The sequence below is a fragment of the Ctenocephalides felis genome, unplaced genomic scaffold (assembly GCF_003426905.1).
Source record: "Ctenocephalides felis isolate EL2017-DRISC unplaced genomic scaffold, ASM342690v1 CF-g0.4_SCAFFOLD_03571, whole genome shotgun sequence".
Lineage (NCBI taxonomy): Eukaryota > Metazoa > Arthropoda > Insecta > Siphonaptera > Pulicidae > Ctenocephalides > Ctenocephalides felis.
In genome coordinates this window covers 63,262,056-63,274,884 of record NW_020539725.1, presented here as the reverse complement: position 1 = coordinate 63,274,884, position 12,829 = coordinate 63,262,056, and the positions used below count along the sequence as shown (strand labels likewise).

The 12,829-nt window shown below is 26.3% G+C and overlaps 1 protein-coding gene across 1 annotated transcript in view; it reads right to left on the bottom strand.

Moving 5' to 3' along the window:
* The window catches only part of LOC113386467, a 45,053-nt gene extending 38,214 nt beyond the window's left edge, over window positions 1-6,839 (bottom strand). The window contains exon 1 of the mRNA XM_026624247.1: window positions 6,739-6,839. Coding sequence (XP_026480032.1) covers window positions 6,739-6,779 — 41 coding nt within the window. The 5' untranslated portion in view covers window positions 6,780-6,839. The remainder of the gene's footprint in view (window positions 1-6,738) is intronic.
* Between the last annotated feature and the right edge of the window lie 5,990 nt (window positions 6,840-12,829).

The following is a 12,829-nucleotide window of genomic DNA, read 5'->3' as shown; positions in this document are numbered from 1 at the left end:
ATAATGATTGACACTAATAAATGTGTGCATCATGACGAGTGTTACCATATTACTAATAAACATTATTCAAAATTGTTACATGATTTATTTATTTTTACTTAAATGCCATCTTACAGTAGCAAATAAGTTTTACTTCAATCGCGTGTGAAACTTACGCGCACTCTTTTTTTTTCTATATAGCATTTTATTTGTTATGATATCCGATGATAAGCTAGTACTTTTATATCCGCATCAAATAAATATAAAAATACCATTCACCAACATTTACACTCAACATGTCTTTTGTATTGAAATTCCGCAAAAAACATTTTTGACTTTGAATCAAACTCAAAATAACTATTATCCGCCAAATCAGATATTAATCTAATCCGAATTTCACAAAAATAACAATATTTCTGTCGGTCGCGCCACATTTTGTTCTCAGACACCTCATTAAATCACCACGACTACACTTTCCGCTAAAACTGTCGTAAATTTAACGGCCGCTAAAACTCATTTATCACAACGATTGAAAACATTTGTCAAAATGACCAGATAATGGTTATTTAAGAAGAGGACTTTTAAAAATAAATAGAAATAGGAATAGACATTTTCACGGTCGAATTAAACCGTTATATATATATATATATATATATATATATATATATATATATATACTAGCTGACCCGGCAAACGCTGTTTTGCCATCAAAAATATTTTGCCGCATTGCAGAAGTTCTTATAATATACATGATATATTAATAATAATGTTATATTTTTATTACACAAATTTCTTTACATTTTGATAATTAATTCGAACGCATCATAGTGCTTTGTTTATTTTAATTTTATTTATGTCAAATAGTGAAATATTTTCTTTAATCAATGAATAAATTAGATTTTAGTCTGAATCATCGCAGTACCATTATCTAAATATATAATTTTTATATAAATATCAGATTTTTTACTTTTGCATTTAATTTAAAAATATTGAATGTCAATTTCATATATCCAATTTGCACTAAATTTTTAAATGCCAAAATATTTCCTTTTTGGTTCGAAATTTAATATAATATGATATAATTTATATCTATAATTTGATTGCCAATATTGCCTATAACATAACTTGGAATAATTAATTTATTTGTATCTTATTGAAGCCGTTAAAAATTCATTTTATATATATATATATATATATATATATATATATATATATATATATATAACCATATTGATTTAACCGTCTGTGTGAGATGCCTTAAGAATTAATAATCTCACTTACTCGTGAATATAGCTCCATTGCAAACTAGTGGTGTATGACATTGTGTCTTGAGGCAAATTGCAGGAACTTCCCGTAATAAAATAAAATTTAACTTGTGATGTATGGAATCGTGCCTTAAGGCAAATTGCAGGGATTTTCCGTACCTCAATGAAATATTCGAGAAATTTTAAATGTTTTCAAATACATTATTACAAATACTGTAACTTTCATTATTTTTGCTATCTTATTATATCTGAGCCAATCAAATGTAAATCATAAATCAACTTATTTTCAGAACATTAACAATCGTCATTTCATATCGAATTCAATTTAAAAAAAAATGCTAATTTACATTTGCTGCCTAATTTACACAAAAGTTAGAAAAAGTGCTTCCGTATAGTCACAGTCTAAACGCATTTGCAAATAATTCTGTGCGACATTTTCACTTACACTGTGCTTAGCACGGCGGCATTTTCACACTTTTCACAAAATTGGAAAAGTACTATGAAACATAAACAGTCTAAACGCACTTGGGTAAACATTTGTGCCAAGGTGGCGCTCAGACTGTGCTTAGCCTGGATAATTTTTTGAAATTTTAATCCAAAATTTTAAAAATATTTTATGGAAAATAAAAAAAAATGTAATCATTTTTTATTCATTCAAATCGGTTGATCCGTGCGCCCGAAAACGTGGATGAAAAATTGTATCCATACATACATACATACACACACACATTTTTTCTGAAGTATGCCAAAATGTTCAGAAACCTTTAAAACGTGAAGAAATGCAAAATTTTTCAATTTCGACTTTAGGACGATTACAATACCCTACGGAAACTTAAAAATAATGATATATCTAAAGGTCGTTCTATTGTATAAACAAGTGTCGAAATAATTGTTAGGGATGTTTATTCGCCTCTTGCTTTGAAAAAAAGTTCAGAATTTCCAAAATATTTCATAATATTAAAAAATCGAACTTTTCAAAAAGGTCATTTTTTTTCAAAAAAATTTAAAAATCTCCAAAATCGATTTCCACAGTGTTCTAAAAGAAAATTGAATCTAAAAATAATAATTTCTGGTGCAGGAAGTTCCAGGAATTTGCCTTAAGGCACGATGCTATACACCACTAGTTCTATATATCTTTACGTTTCAGACCTTTCTGAACATTTTGGCATACTTCAGAAAAAAATGATGTATGTGTGTAGGATGATATAGGTACGTGCCAACAAAAAATCATTTTTTTCAAAGTTTTCAAAAATGTTAATATCATGGTACAGGAAGTTCTAGCAATTTGCCTTAAGGCACGATGCTATGCACCAATAGTTTGAAATATCTTTACGTTTCAGACCTTTCTGAACATTTTAGCATACCTTAGAAAAAAAAATGTAAGTGTGTAGGATAATGTATGTGTGTACCATTAGTGCCAGCAAAGTAGAAAGATTCAAAAAATGCAAAATTCTCAAAAATCAAAGTTTAAATCAAATATTATAGTACGGGAAGTTCCAGCAATTTGCCTTAAAGCACAATGCTATACACATCGGAAAAATATGATGTATGTGTTTATGTGATATACACGTATATGCGCGCCAGCAAAGTAGAAACATACAAAAATTTCAAAATTCTCAAAAATCAATTTTTTTTCAAAGTTTTCAAAAATGTTAGTATCATTGTACGGAAAGTTCCAGCAATTTGCCTTAGGGCACGATACGACTCTGTAAGGATCAAACCCATGGACTCAAAAAAACAGTAAATTATGATGTGGTGATCTTTCATTTTACAAAGTATATCTCATAAAATCATCCGTCTATCAATAATTAAGAAAAGTGTTGCCTGATATATTTAGTGTTACCCAATTGTACAAAGTATTGCCATATGCAATTGGTGTTACCCAACTCCAACCAATTAATACCTATTCATTACTAATCGAACGCTATGTATATAATTACGAGTTAATTACTAGCTCTGTAGGGATCAGACACATGGATTCTAAAATAAAAACAGTAAATTATGATGTGGTGATCTTTCATTTTACATTTTACATAAAATCATTCTTCTAAAAATTTACAAAAAGTGTTACCTGACGCAATTGGTGTTACCGAAACAAAAAGTATTGCCATATGCAATTAGTGTTACCCAAAACGAAACAATTGATGTTTATCCATTAGACTCTACTGACGAGCAAACTTTGTTTCAAAATGCCAAAGAAAAAAAATAGATAAGAAAAAATTTCTCAAACTAAGGACTCTGCTGACGAGCAAACTTTGTTACAGAATGCCAAAAATAAAAAAATAGATACAAGAAAATTTCTCAAAATAAGGGACTCTACTGACTGGCAAACTTTATTTGAAATTACAAAAGAGCAAAAAATTTACTCTGTGCGGATCAGAGACATGGAATATTATGTGTGAGACCAGGAAGACTCAAATATAACATAGTTATCGTATATTATACAAAATCATTATTACATCAATATTTAAAAAAAGTGTTGCCCAACGCAATTGGTGTTACCCAAACAAAAACTCTTACCATATGCAATTGGTGTTACCCAACTTCAACCAATTGAAGCTTATCCATTACTAATCGAATGCTATGTTTGTAATTACGAGTTAATTACTAGAACTTCAACAAATCAATTAAATGATAATTAATCTAGAAGTCTTTACAGATTTCAAAACAGAAGATCATCATGTGCAACATGGGACGGATTTGGCACGGGAACAAAACATCTGTTTTCGTAAATTTAGAGAGAGAATCAATCTATAGTATAAACACATAGCATTCTTATTTTGAAATTAAATAAATATTATTATAAACTGAACAAATTTTTGCACAATATCCTGTTACGAGTCAAAATAGTCATAGTCATAATAAACATTTTTTATATATATATATATATATATATATATATATATACAATTCTTCTGTACGGGTGTATAATTTGATACTTCTCCTAAACGGTTATTCGGATCTTGATAAATCTTTTTAGAGTTTGTCAAGGAAATTTTTAGTACTATTGTATAAATGGCAGAAATTTATATTATATATATATATATATATTGAATGGTAGAGTCTTGGATTTGTGTATATTTTGTAGAGTTTCGAACAAGAATCCAAAAATAATACAAAATAAAAAAACAAGAAAAGTTTTTAATAAACAATTTCTTTATTTATTATATTGTTTACTGTCCACGTTTCGGAACTAGGTACGTTCCATCTTCAGGACATCTGTCAAGAACATGATCTTGATAGATTTAAGCAAACAATATGTTTAGGAATAGAAAATAGATTTTTCTTAAATAATAAATTATTGTAACAAATAATAATGTACAGAAATATGATAATATGATCAAAATGAAAATGATAAAAATAAATGAGGGATTATCAGAACCGGATATTAAAAATGATAGCAATTTTTTGAAAGTTATGGAAAATTTTTTTAAAAAAAGGATTAATGATAAATTGAATTAATTACCTGTAATGTCTGAATATACGTTAGCACTTTTTCACTAAACAAGAATTTTTGACAAGAATGAATTTGTGAGTTATTTTTTTCCGCCGAATAGTTAACTTTTGTAAATCAAAATCACTAAAAGTGTTGTCTTTTTTTTTTTAAAAAAATTATTATTTGAAAACAAATAATATTGTATTCGAATTTATACTATTGGCTTTTGGAAGCGAACTAAACTGTGTTTGATGGATTCATATGTAACACGTGTAAACACTTGAAACGAGAACTGTGAGATTGTGTGTGTGTGTTTTTTCATGTTAGGGTGTAAATACTTAAATTATTAAACTTAAAATGAAGTCGATATTAATTGTTTGTCAAAAAGTGTAAAAAATTTAAATATGAATCATGTAATAGGTTGTGATCTGATCTAATGTTGACACTGTTAGACACATTCATGAGAATGAGACAACTCTCCGCGAATAATCTCCTAAAGATGCAACTTTCATGATATAAAATCTTTGGAGTGACCTATTACATGATTCATAATTAAATTTTTTACACTTTTTGACAAACAATTAATATCGACTTCATTTTAAGTTTAATAATTTAAGTATTTACACCCTAACATGAAAAAACACACACACACAATCTCACAGTTCTCGTTTCAAGTGTTTACACGTGTTACATATGAATCCATCAAACACAGTTTAGTTCGCTTCCAAAAGCCAATAGTATAACTTCGAATACAATATTATTTGTTTTCAAATAATAATTTAAAAAAAAAAAAAAAGACAACACTTTTAGTGATTTTGATTTACAAAAGTTAACTATTCGGCGGAAAAATAACTCACAAATTCATTTCTTGTCAAAAATTCTTGTTTAGTGAAAAAGTGCTAACGTATATTCAGACATACAGGTAATTAATTCAATTTTATCATTAATCCTTTTTTAAAAAAAATTTTTCCATAACTTTCAAAAAATTGCTATCATTTTTAATATCCGGTTCTGATAATCCACTCATTATTTTTATCATTTTCATTTTGATCATATTATCATATTTCTGTACATTATTATTTGTTACAATTAATTTATTATTTAAGAAAAATCTATTTTCTATTCCTAAACATATTGTTTGCTTAAATCTTATCAAGATCATGTTTCTTGACAGATGTCCTGAAGATGGAACGTACCTAGTTCCGAAACGTTGACAGTAAACAAATAATTAAATAAAGAAATTGTTTATTAAAAACTTTTCTTGTTTTTTTATTTTGTATTATTTTTGGATTCTTGTTCGAAACTCTACAAAATATATATATATATATATACATATATCCATTACAAATCTATTTACATCTCGTCAAGAGTCTGTCTATTCTATTTAATTACGAAATGTCATCGCCATTTCTTCAACGATTGATCCACTCGAATTGTTTCGTTAATTATATAGTTGGCAAAGTCGTTAAATAGTGATCGAATCACAAATCGACACAAATAAAATCACAAGTGATCGGAATCACGATTTAATGCGATACTCATGTCTCATAACGAAGAAACACGACAAAATAGAAAGGGTGCTCCGCTGACGGATAAATGGGGCTCATATCGAAAATCGTTTCCTGGTACCGGAGATTGATAAGGAATATATATAATATATATATATATATATATATATATATATGTATATATATATGTATATATATGTATATATGTAACAAACAAAATTTAAATTTTTGACGTTTCAGATCTTAACGACAATCCTAACCTAAAAAATATTTTTTTGAAACTTTCAATTTATCTTTCAATTTTGGTGTAAACTAATAATTGCAATAAATATAAAACACCTGCAACTCAAATACTTTATAAATAAATACATTTATAATTCTTTATTTACAAATTTAACACAAACGTTGACAGAACATTCATAACAGAAGTGAATCAAATGTCAAATTTCGACAAATTGATTTTCACAATTATTTATGAGTATTCGTGTATAATAATAATTCCAATATGTAAAGCAGAGTGATAAATAAAGTACTATATACCTAAACTGACCTTAATAGACAAATAATCCATATTTTATTCCAAATCGGCATTTGGAATTTCACACTTGCCAATAATTCAAATCATAACTTAACTCTTTGAATTTTGTAAACATAACTAAATATAACAATACATAACAATAACATTAGTTATATAAATATAACAATAACTTTAATCATCCTAAATCGATCCTTAATGCACTAAAAAACTTTATTAAACTAATATTTATGAAGTGACAGGAGCGAGTGGCCGACATTTTGAATTTTTAACACAAGTTCACAAACTTTAAAATATTTTCAAATATTGTATATGATAGTTAAATTAAAACAATACAGTAATTGAACAAATTAAAGACAAAAATTATAGAAACGTACTAAAATTTTATAATTGATTTGAATAGTCTGAATTTAATTTGCACAATGACACAAATGTACTGACTACTGCAAATGACAGCTTGTCAAACTGTTTTTCATGAAGAAATATGTTTGACTAAAATTTGTAAATATTAATAATAGTTATATAAAATAAACTTTTAATAATATATATATAATTATAAATTTGCTATTAGTACGTTAATATAAATAAAATTATTTATAAACAGATTTGACATTTTGAATTTCGCAACAACCAACTTCAAGTCCTTGAGCATGACAGTACGCAATTCAAATTTTCAAATAATAAGTACAAATTAATTTACTTAATAAATTTTACAAAGCTAATTAATTATATAAAAACAATATAATTGTGCATTCAACGTACTATTTTTAAATAATTATTATTACATAAATATATGTAAATTCAACATGATTCAGAATTCACCAGACAGAATATAATTTATTTCGACCCGAATAATATATTTCGACATGACTAATTCTCTTTCTAGTATTCTGCAAAACTAATAAAATGATATCGCACCAAATTACTTAGAGGACATAAAGAGAACGTTCAACTAAACTAAACTCAACCAGAGGAGAACTTGTCTTCTCTTGGAAATTGTCCAACTATTTCGGTTTTACTCTTTTTCTATCTGTCGGGAGTTGTCTGATCTATTTATTACTCGTGTACGGTGGTCAGAGAGACGGATAAATGGACAGAGGACATAGGCAGAGTCATAGGGTCGAAAAATTAATCTAAAAAATTATATTTTAGAAATTCAAATCATGTCCGTTGAGAGGTTTGAACTGTCACCGTCAACGACTTGAAGTTGGTTGTGGAGTATATCGAGCAATTCAAATCGTGAAAATCTTTTTGGATTTTTTGTAATTTACCGTTTATTAACTTATTAATAGCTTATTTATATATTAAATGTTTATCTTATAAATCTTTATATTACATTTATAAACGTTAATTTACAAATAGATATAAAAAACTTTGACAATTAAAAACTGTCATACTCAACAACGTGAAGTTGGTTGCTGTGGTAGTTGTAAAATTCAAAATGTCAAAAATTTGTTTGTAATTCATAATTATCTGTTTTATTAACGTACTAAAAGCGTATTTATATATCAAAAATTTGTTTTATATATCAAGTCTAAATTTATACAAATAATAATCAAAAAAATTTTTTTGTTTTAATCACTTTTATAAAATTGACACTTGTCGGTCAATACAATTCTGTCAATGTGCAAATTAAATTCATAATATTTGAATTAATTAGGTAATTTCACGTACGTTTCTATAATTTCAGTCTTTAATTTGTTCAATTACTATATTGATTTAATTTAATTATCATAAACAATTTAAAACAATTTTTTTTTAATTGTTTAATTTTATTTTAAGGTATGTCAAATTGTTCGTTGTGTTAAAAATTCAAAATGTCGGCCGCTCGCTCCTGTCACTTCATAATTATTTGTTTAATAAAGTTTTTTAGTGCATTAAGGATCGATTCAGGATGATCAAAGTTATTGTTATATATATGTAAATAAAGTTATTGTTATGTATAGTTATATTTAGTTATGTTTACGAAATTCGAAGAGTTAAGTTATGATCTGAATTATTTGCAAGTGTGAACTTCTAAATGCCGATTTGAAATAAAATACAGATTATTTGTTTATTAAGGTCAGTTTAACTATATAGTACTTAATTTATCACTCTGCTTTACGTATTGGAATTATTATTATACACGAATACTCATAAATAATTGAGAAAATCAATTTGTCGAGTTTAGACATTTTGATTCATAACTTCTGTCAACGTTTGTGTTAAATTTGTAAATAAAGAATTATCAATGTATTTATTTATAAAGTATTTGAGTTGCAGGTGTTTTATATATATTCCATTTATTAGTTTACACCAAAACTGAAAAATAACTTGAAAATTGAAAAAAAAATTTGAGGTTAGAACTGTCAATAAGTAGTTGAAACATATTAAGCAAATTTGCTTACTAAAGAAACTTACTTTAAAATTGTAAAATAAATCAATAAATCATTTTATGCATACTTGATATATATAAAAATAATTAATTAAAAAATGTGTATTTGCACTTGTAAATTTTTGATTTTCTCAACTTCTATTTAGTTTTATTTGAGTAAAGACCAGACTATATAAAATCTACTAATGATAAATTTCTTCTATTATTAAAAATTAATTAAAAATATATATGAGACATTTTGTATAATAATAAAGCTGTCGTCATATAAATTTCCTTTGAAAGCAAACTATATTTGTTTGTGAATCCTTAATGGCAACAGTTGCAACTGTTGCAACCATAGATGTCACTTAAACCGACTATTGGAGGATTATTTCTAAATCCTTGCGAAATTTATAACATTAATATATATACATATATATATATATATATATATATATATATAGTTTGTATGCATTATATATACTTATATTTCCTCTCCAGATTTTAATGGCGCGTTAAAATCCTTAAATTATTGTTTATGAGATTATGAAATTTATCGACGATTATTAAGGTAATAAAAAATTGACGATTATATATATATATATATATTCTTAGATTATTGGCAAGTTGCCCAAAACCGCACTTCGATATGAGTAATATCGTTTATAGCACATTAAAATAACATATATGATTCAGTTTTCTCGTCAGTAGAGTCCCTTTTCCCGCCAAAAAATTTAATTTGAAATTTTAGTAAGAGAAATTAATTTGTTCGTCAGTACAGTCCTTTTTTCCGTTGGAAATGAGAAGGATTTTTTCGAAAATCAGTTTGCTCATCAGTAGAGTCCCTTTTTCTGCTCCAGTTAATAAGATTATCCTTTATCAGATGAGTCCTTTTTGTCGTAATAATTTACAAGATATTTTTCAGAAGTTAGTTTAGTAGAGTCCTTTTTCCTAGTTGGTATTTCCTAGGAGTTTTTCTGTAGTCAGTTTACTTGTCAGTACAGGAATCCTTTGGAAGTTTGATCCTCAGTGAAATTAGTTAAGGGTACACAAATGACCAAATGACCAAATATTGCAATAACTTGTCAATTCATCATCACTCGAAACTGATATCAGAAAAAGAAACAAAAAAAATTGATAAAATCAAGTTAAGTTAGTCAATCAATTTACCAAATGATTCGAAATTATGACCTATAATAAATATCAGCATTTTTCACGAGCAAAAAACCAATGAAAGTCCTAATAAAATTCTTCTCATCTCATTTAATGAAATCAATCAAGTTCTGCAGAATTTGCAAAAATTCGAGGGAACTAAGATGGAATTTATTTCTGGCGTAAAAAATAATGGATGCGTTTCTGCGAGCGTTTTGGTAATTTGCCAAAAAATCAGGAGACGGGTTGAATAAACCTTTTAAGGATATATATATATATATATATATATATATATATATATATAAATTATACATCAAAATGAAGTAAGATATTATGTTAGGTATGCTAAAACTTAAAAACAGCTGAACCGATTTGGCTAGATTTAGTCTTGAAAAATTCGTGCTAATCCAGAGATTGTGGGAAAGGTGAGAAATTATTTTAAAACAGTTTAAAAACTTTACATGTTTAATTTATAATATTTTTATAGAAACGTTATTGTAGACATGGATGGTGGCTCATACGTCAAATGTCAAATGTCAAATTGTTTTAACAGATTTTGTTCAAATAAATTTAAAAAAATGTTCTAGAGCAATATTATTTAATTGTAGTAAGTAGTTACGTTTAATTGTAGTAAGTAGTTAGTTAAAAACATTACTAAACGCGTCGGAAGTTTAAAAAGAAAGTATTAGAACCTCAAAATATCAACTTTTTTGAAATGTTTGAAATGACAATTTTTGGATTAATTCAACGTTTACCGGGTCAGCTAGTACATATGTATATTTGTTTGTTTTATGATATCATTTCAACATTGTTTTAAATTAGCAACGAAGGTTATTATTGCATTTAATTAATTAATAAAAATGATTAATGCAGATGCAGTGAATTAAAATGACGTTCTTAAATGCAGTAATTGTTTACGACGGCAAAATGTTACATTGTGAACAACGTTCATATCAATGTGGCAACACTATAATATTTAAAATCAGGAAAGGCGCGAAATTCAGACAAGAAAGTAAAAGTATTTTTGTCATTCTGATAAGATAAAAAAAATAATGGACTTAATAAATAAATATTGGAATTTAGCTATATAGGTAATAAAAATAATGAAATGATTCCTAGAAAATATACTAGTTTATTTGAATGTTATTTGTTTCGCTGCCGACAAGAACGATGGATGGACTTTCATCTTCATGAAAGAACGAGAATTCATTTTACATTGTTTTTAATAAGCATAAAAAATGGCGGATAAAAGTGGTAGAAAACAACACTAATAATAATGACGCGACATTTGAATTACAAAGTACAAATTAAATTACATATAACATATCATTACACATAAAATGTGACAAAGCAGTTTTGTCCAAATCTCAAACATTATATTTATTTAAATCAAATAGAATCACGTTACGGATTTATTTCGCCGACATTTAGACATTTTAAAACAAGTGCAGTCGATAAAATTAGACGACACGATGAAATGTTTTACGGAGATCGTAAAAAAATTTACTACTGCCGTTAAATCAACATAGACGGAGAGCTTGAAGGACAAATAGAATAAAAAATACTAGGACAATGTTTTTCTATATCCACAAAAATATTTTTAAATGGATTACGTAGATTATGAAACACCGGATTTCAAAAATGATATTTTGTTTAATATAAAATAATAATTGTATTCTGTTTATTTATTATTATCATTATTATACGCTGTTTATTTACTAATTATTAGAAAAAGAAATTGAAATAAATATAGGAAGAGCCAATACAAAAATTATTAGTAATAAATTTTGTATAATATTAAATAACTTTATTTATTTTTTGTATCATATTTTTTAATAATAATAATAAAGCAAAATTATTATAATTTCATAAGGATAATAAATATTCTTGTTCTGTTTTCTCACTGTTAAATTCAATAACTAAGTGTAAGTAACTAAGTAACAATTATTTATTTTAAAAAATATTTATTTGGTACGTTTCGGACACTAATTATGACGTCCAACAATAATTCAAAAGTTCTATAATGTTTTTATTCCAGTCGTGAAAAATTTTCTTTATCAAATTTTTACCACAGCTCTCCGTCTAACAGTCGTTTTATATTTAATTTACAACTTTTTTTCTGTGATGTCTGGTGATAACGACTTTTGGCACAGATATAAACTAGACAAAAACAGTTGTCGTTATAATAAATTTATCATAATAATAATTGATATTAATAAAAAATAGATTTTTTAGAAATATTTTAACTTGATGACTTTTAAATTGTTTTATTAAATATATAAATTACTGGTCTCCACATGTCTAGAGTAATTTACACGGCAATTAAAATTGATTTTTTTTAATTCGTATGCCAGAAAATAATATTTTTTTAAAATAATTGAACAACTTTTTATGTATCTTGATTATAACTTTTATATATTTATAATAAAATTATAAACTAATTAGTTCATGGATATTTCAAGTCATTTTGAATCGTTTGACATCGTAATGGGAAAAAGTGTATAAATGACCCAAATTCGTCGACGTTTCCCCAAACTAAAAGCTAAACCCATTTTAAAAAAATAAATCTTAAGATGTATCTCGAACGACCTAAATATAGAA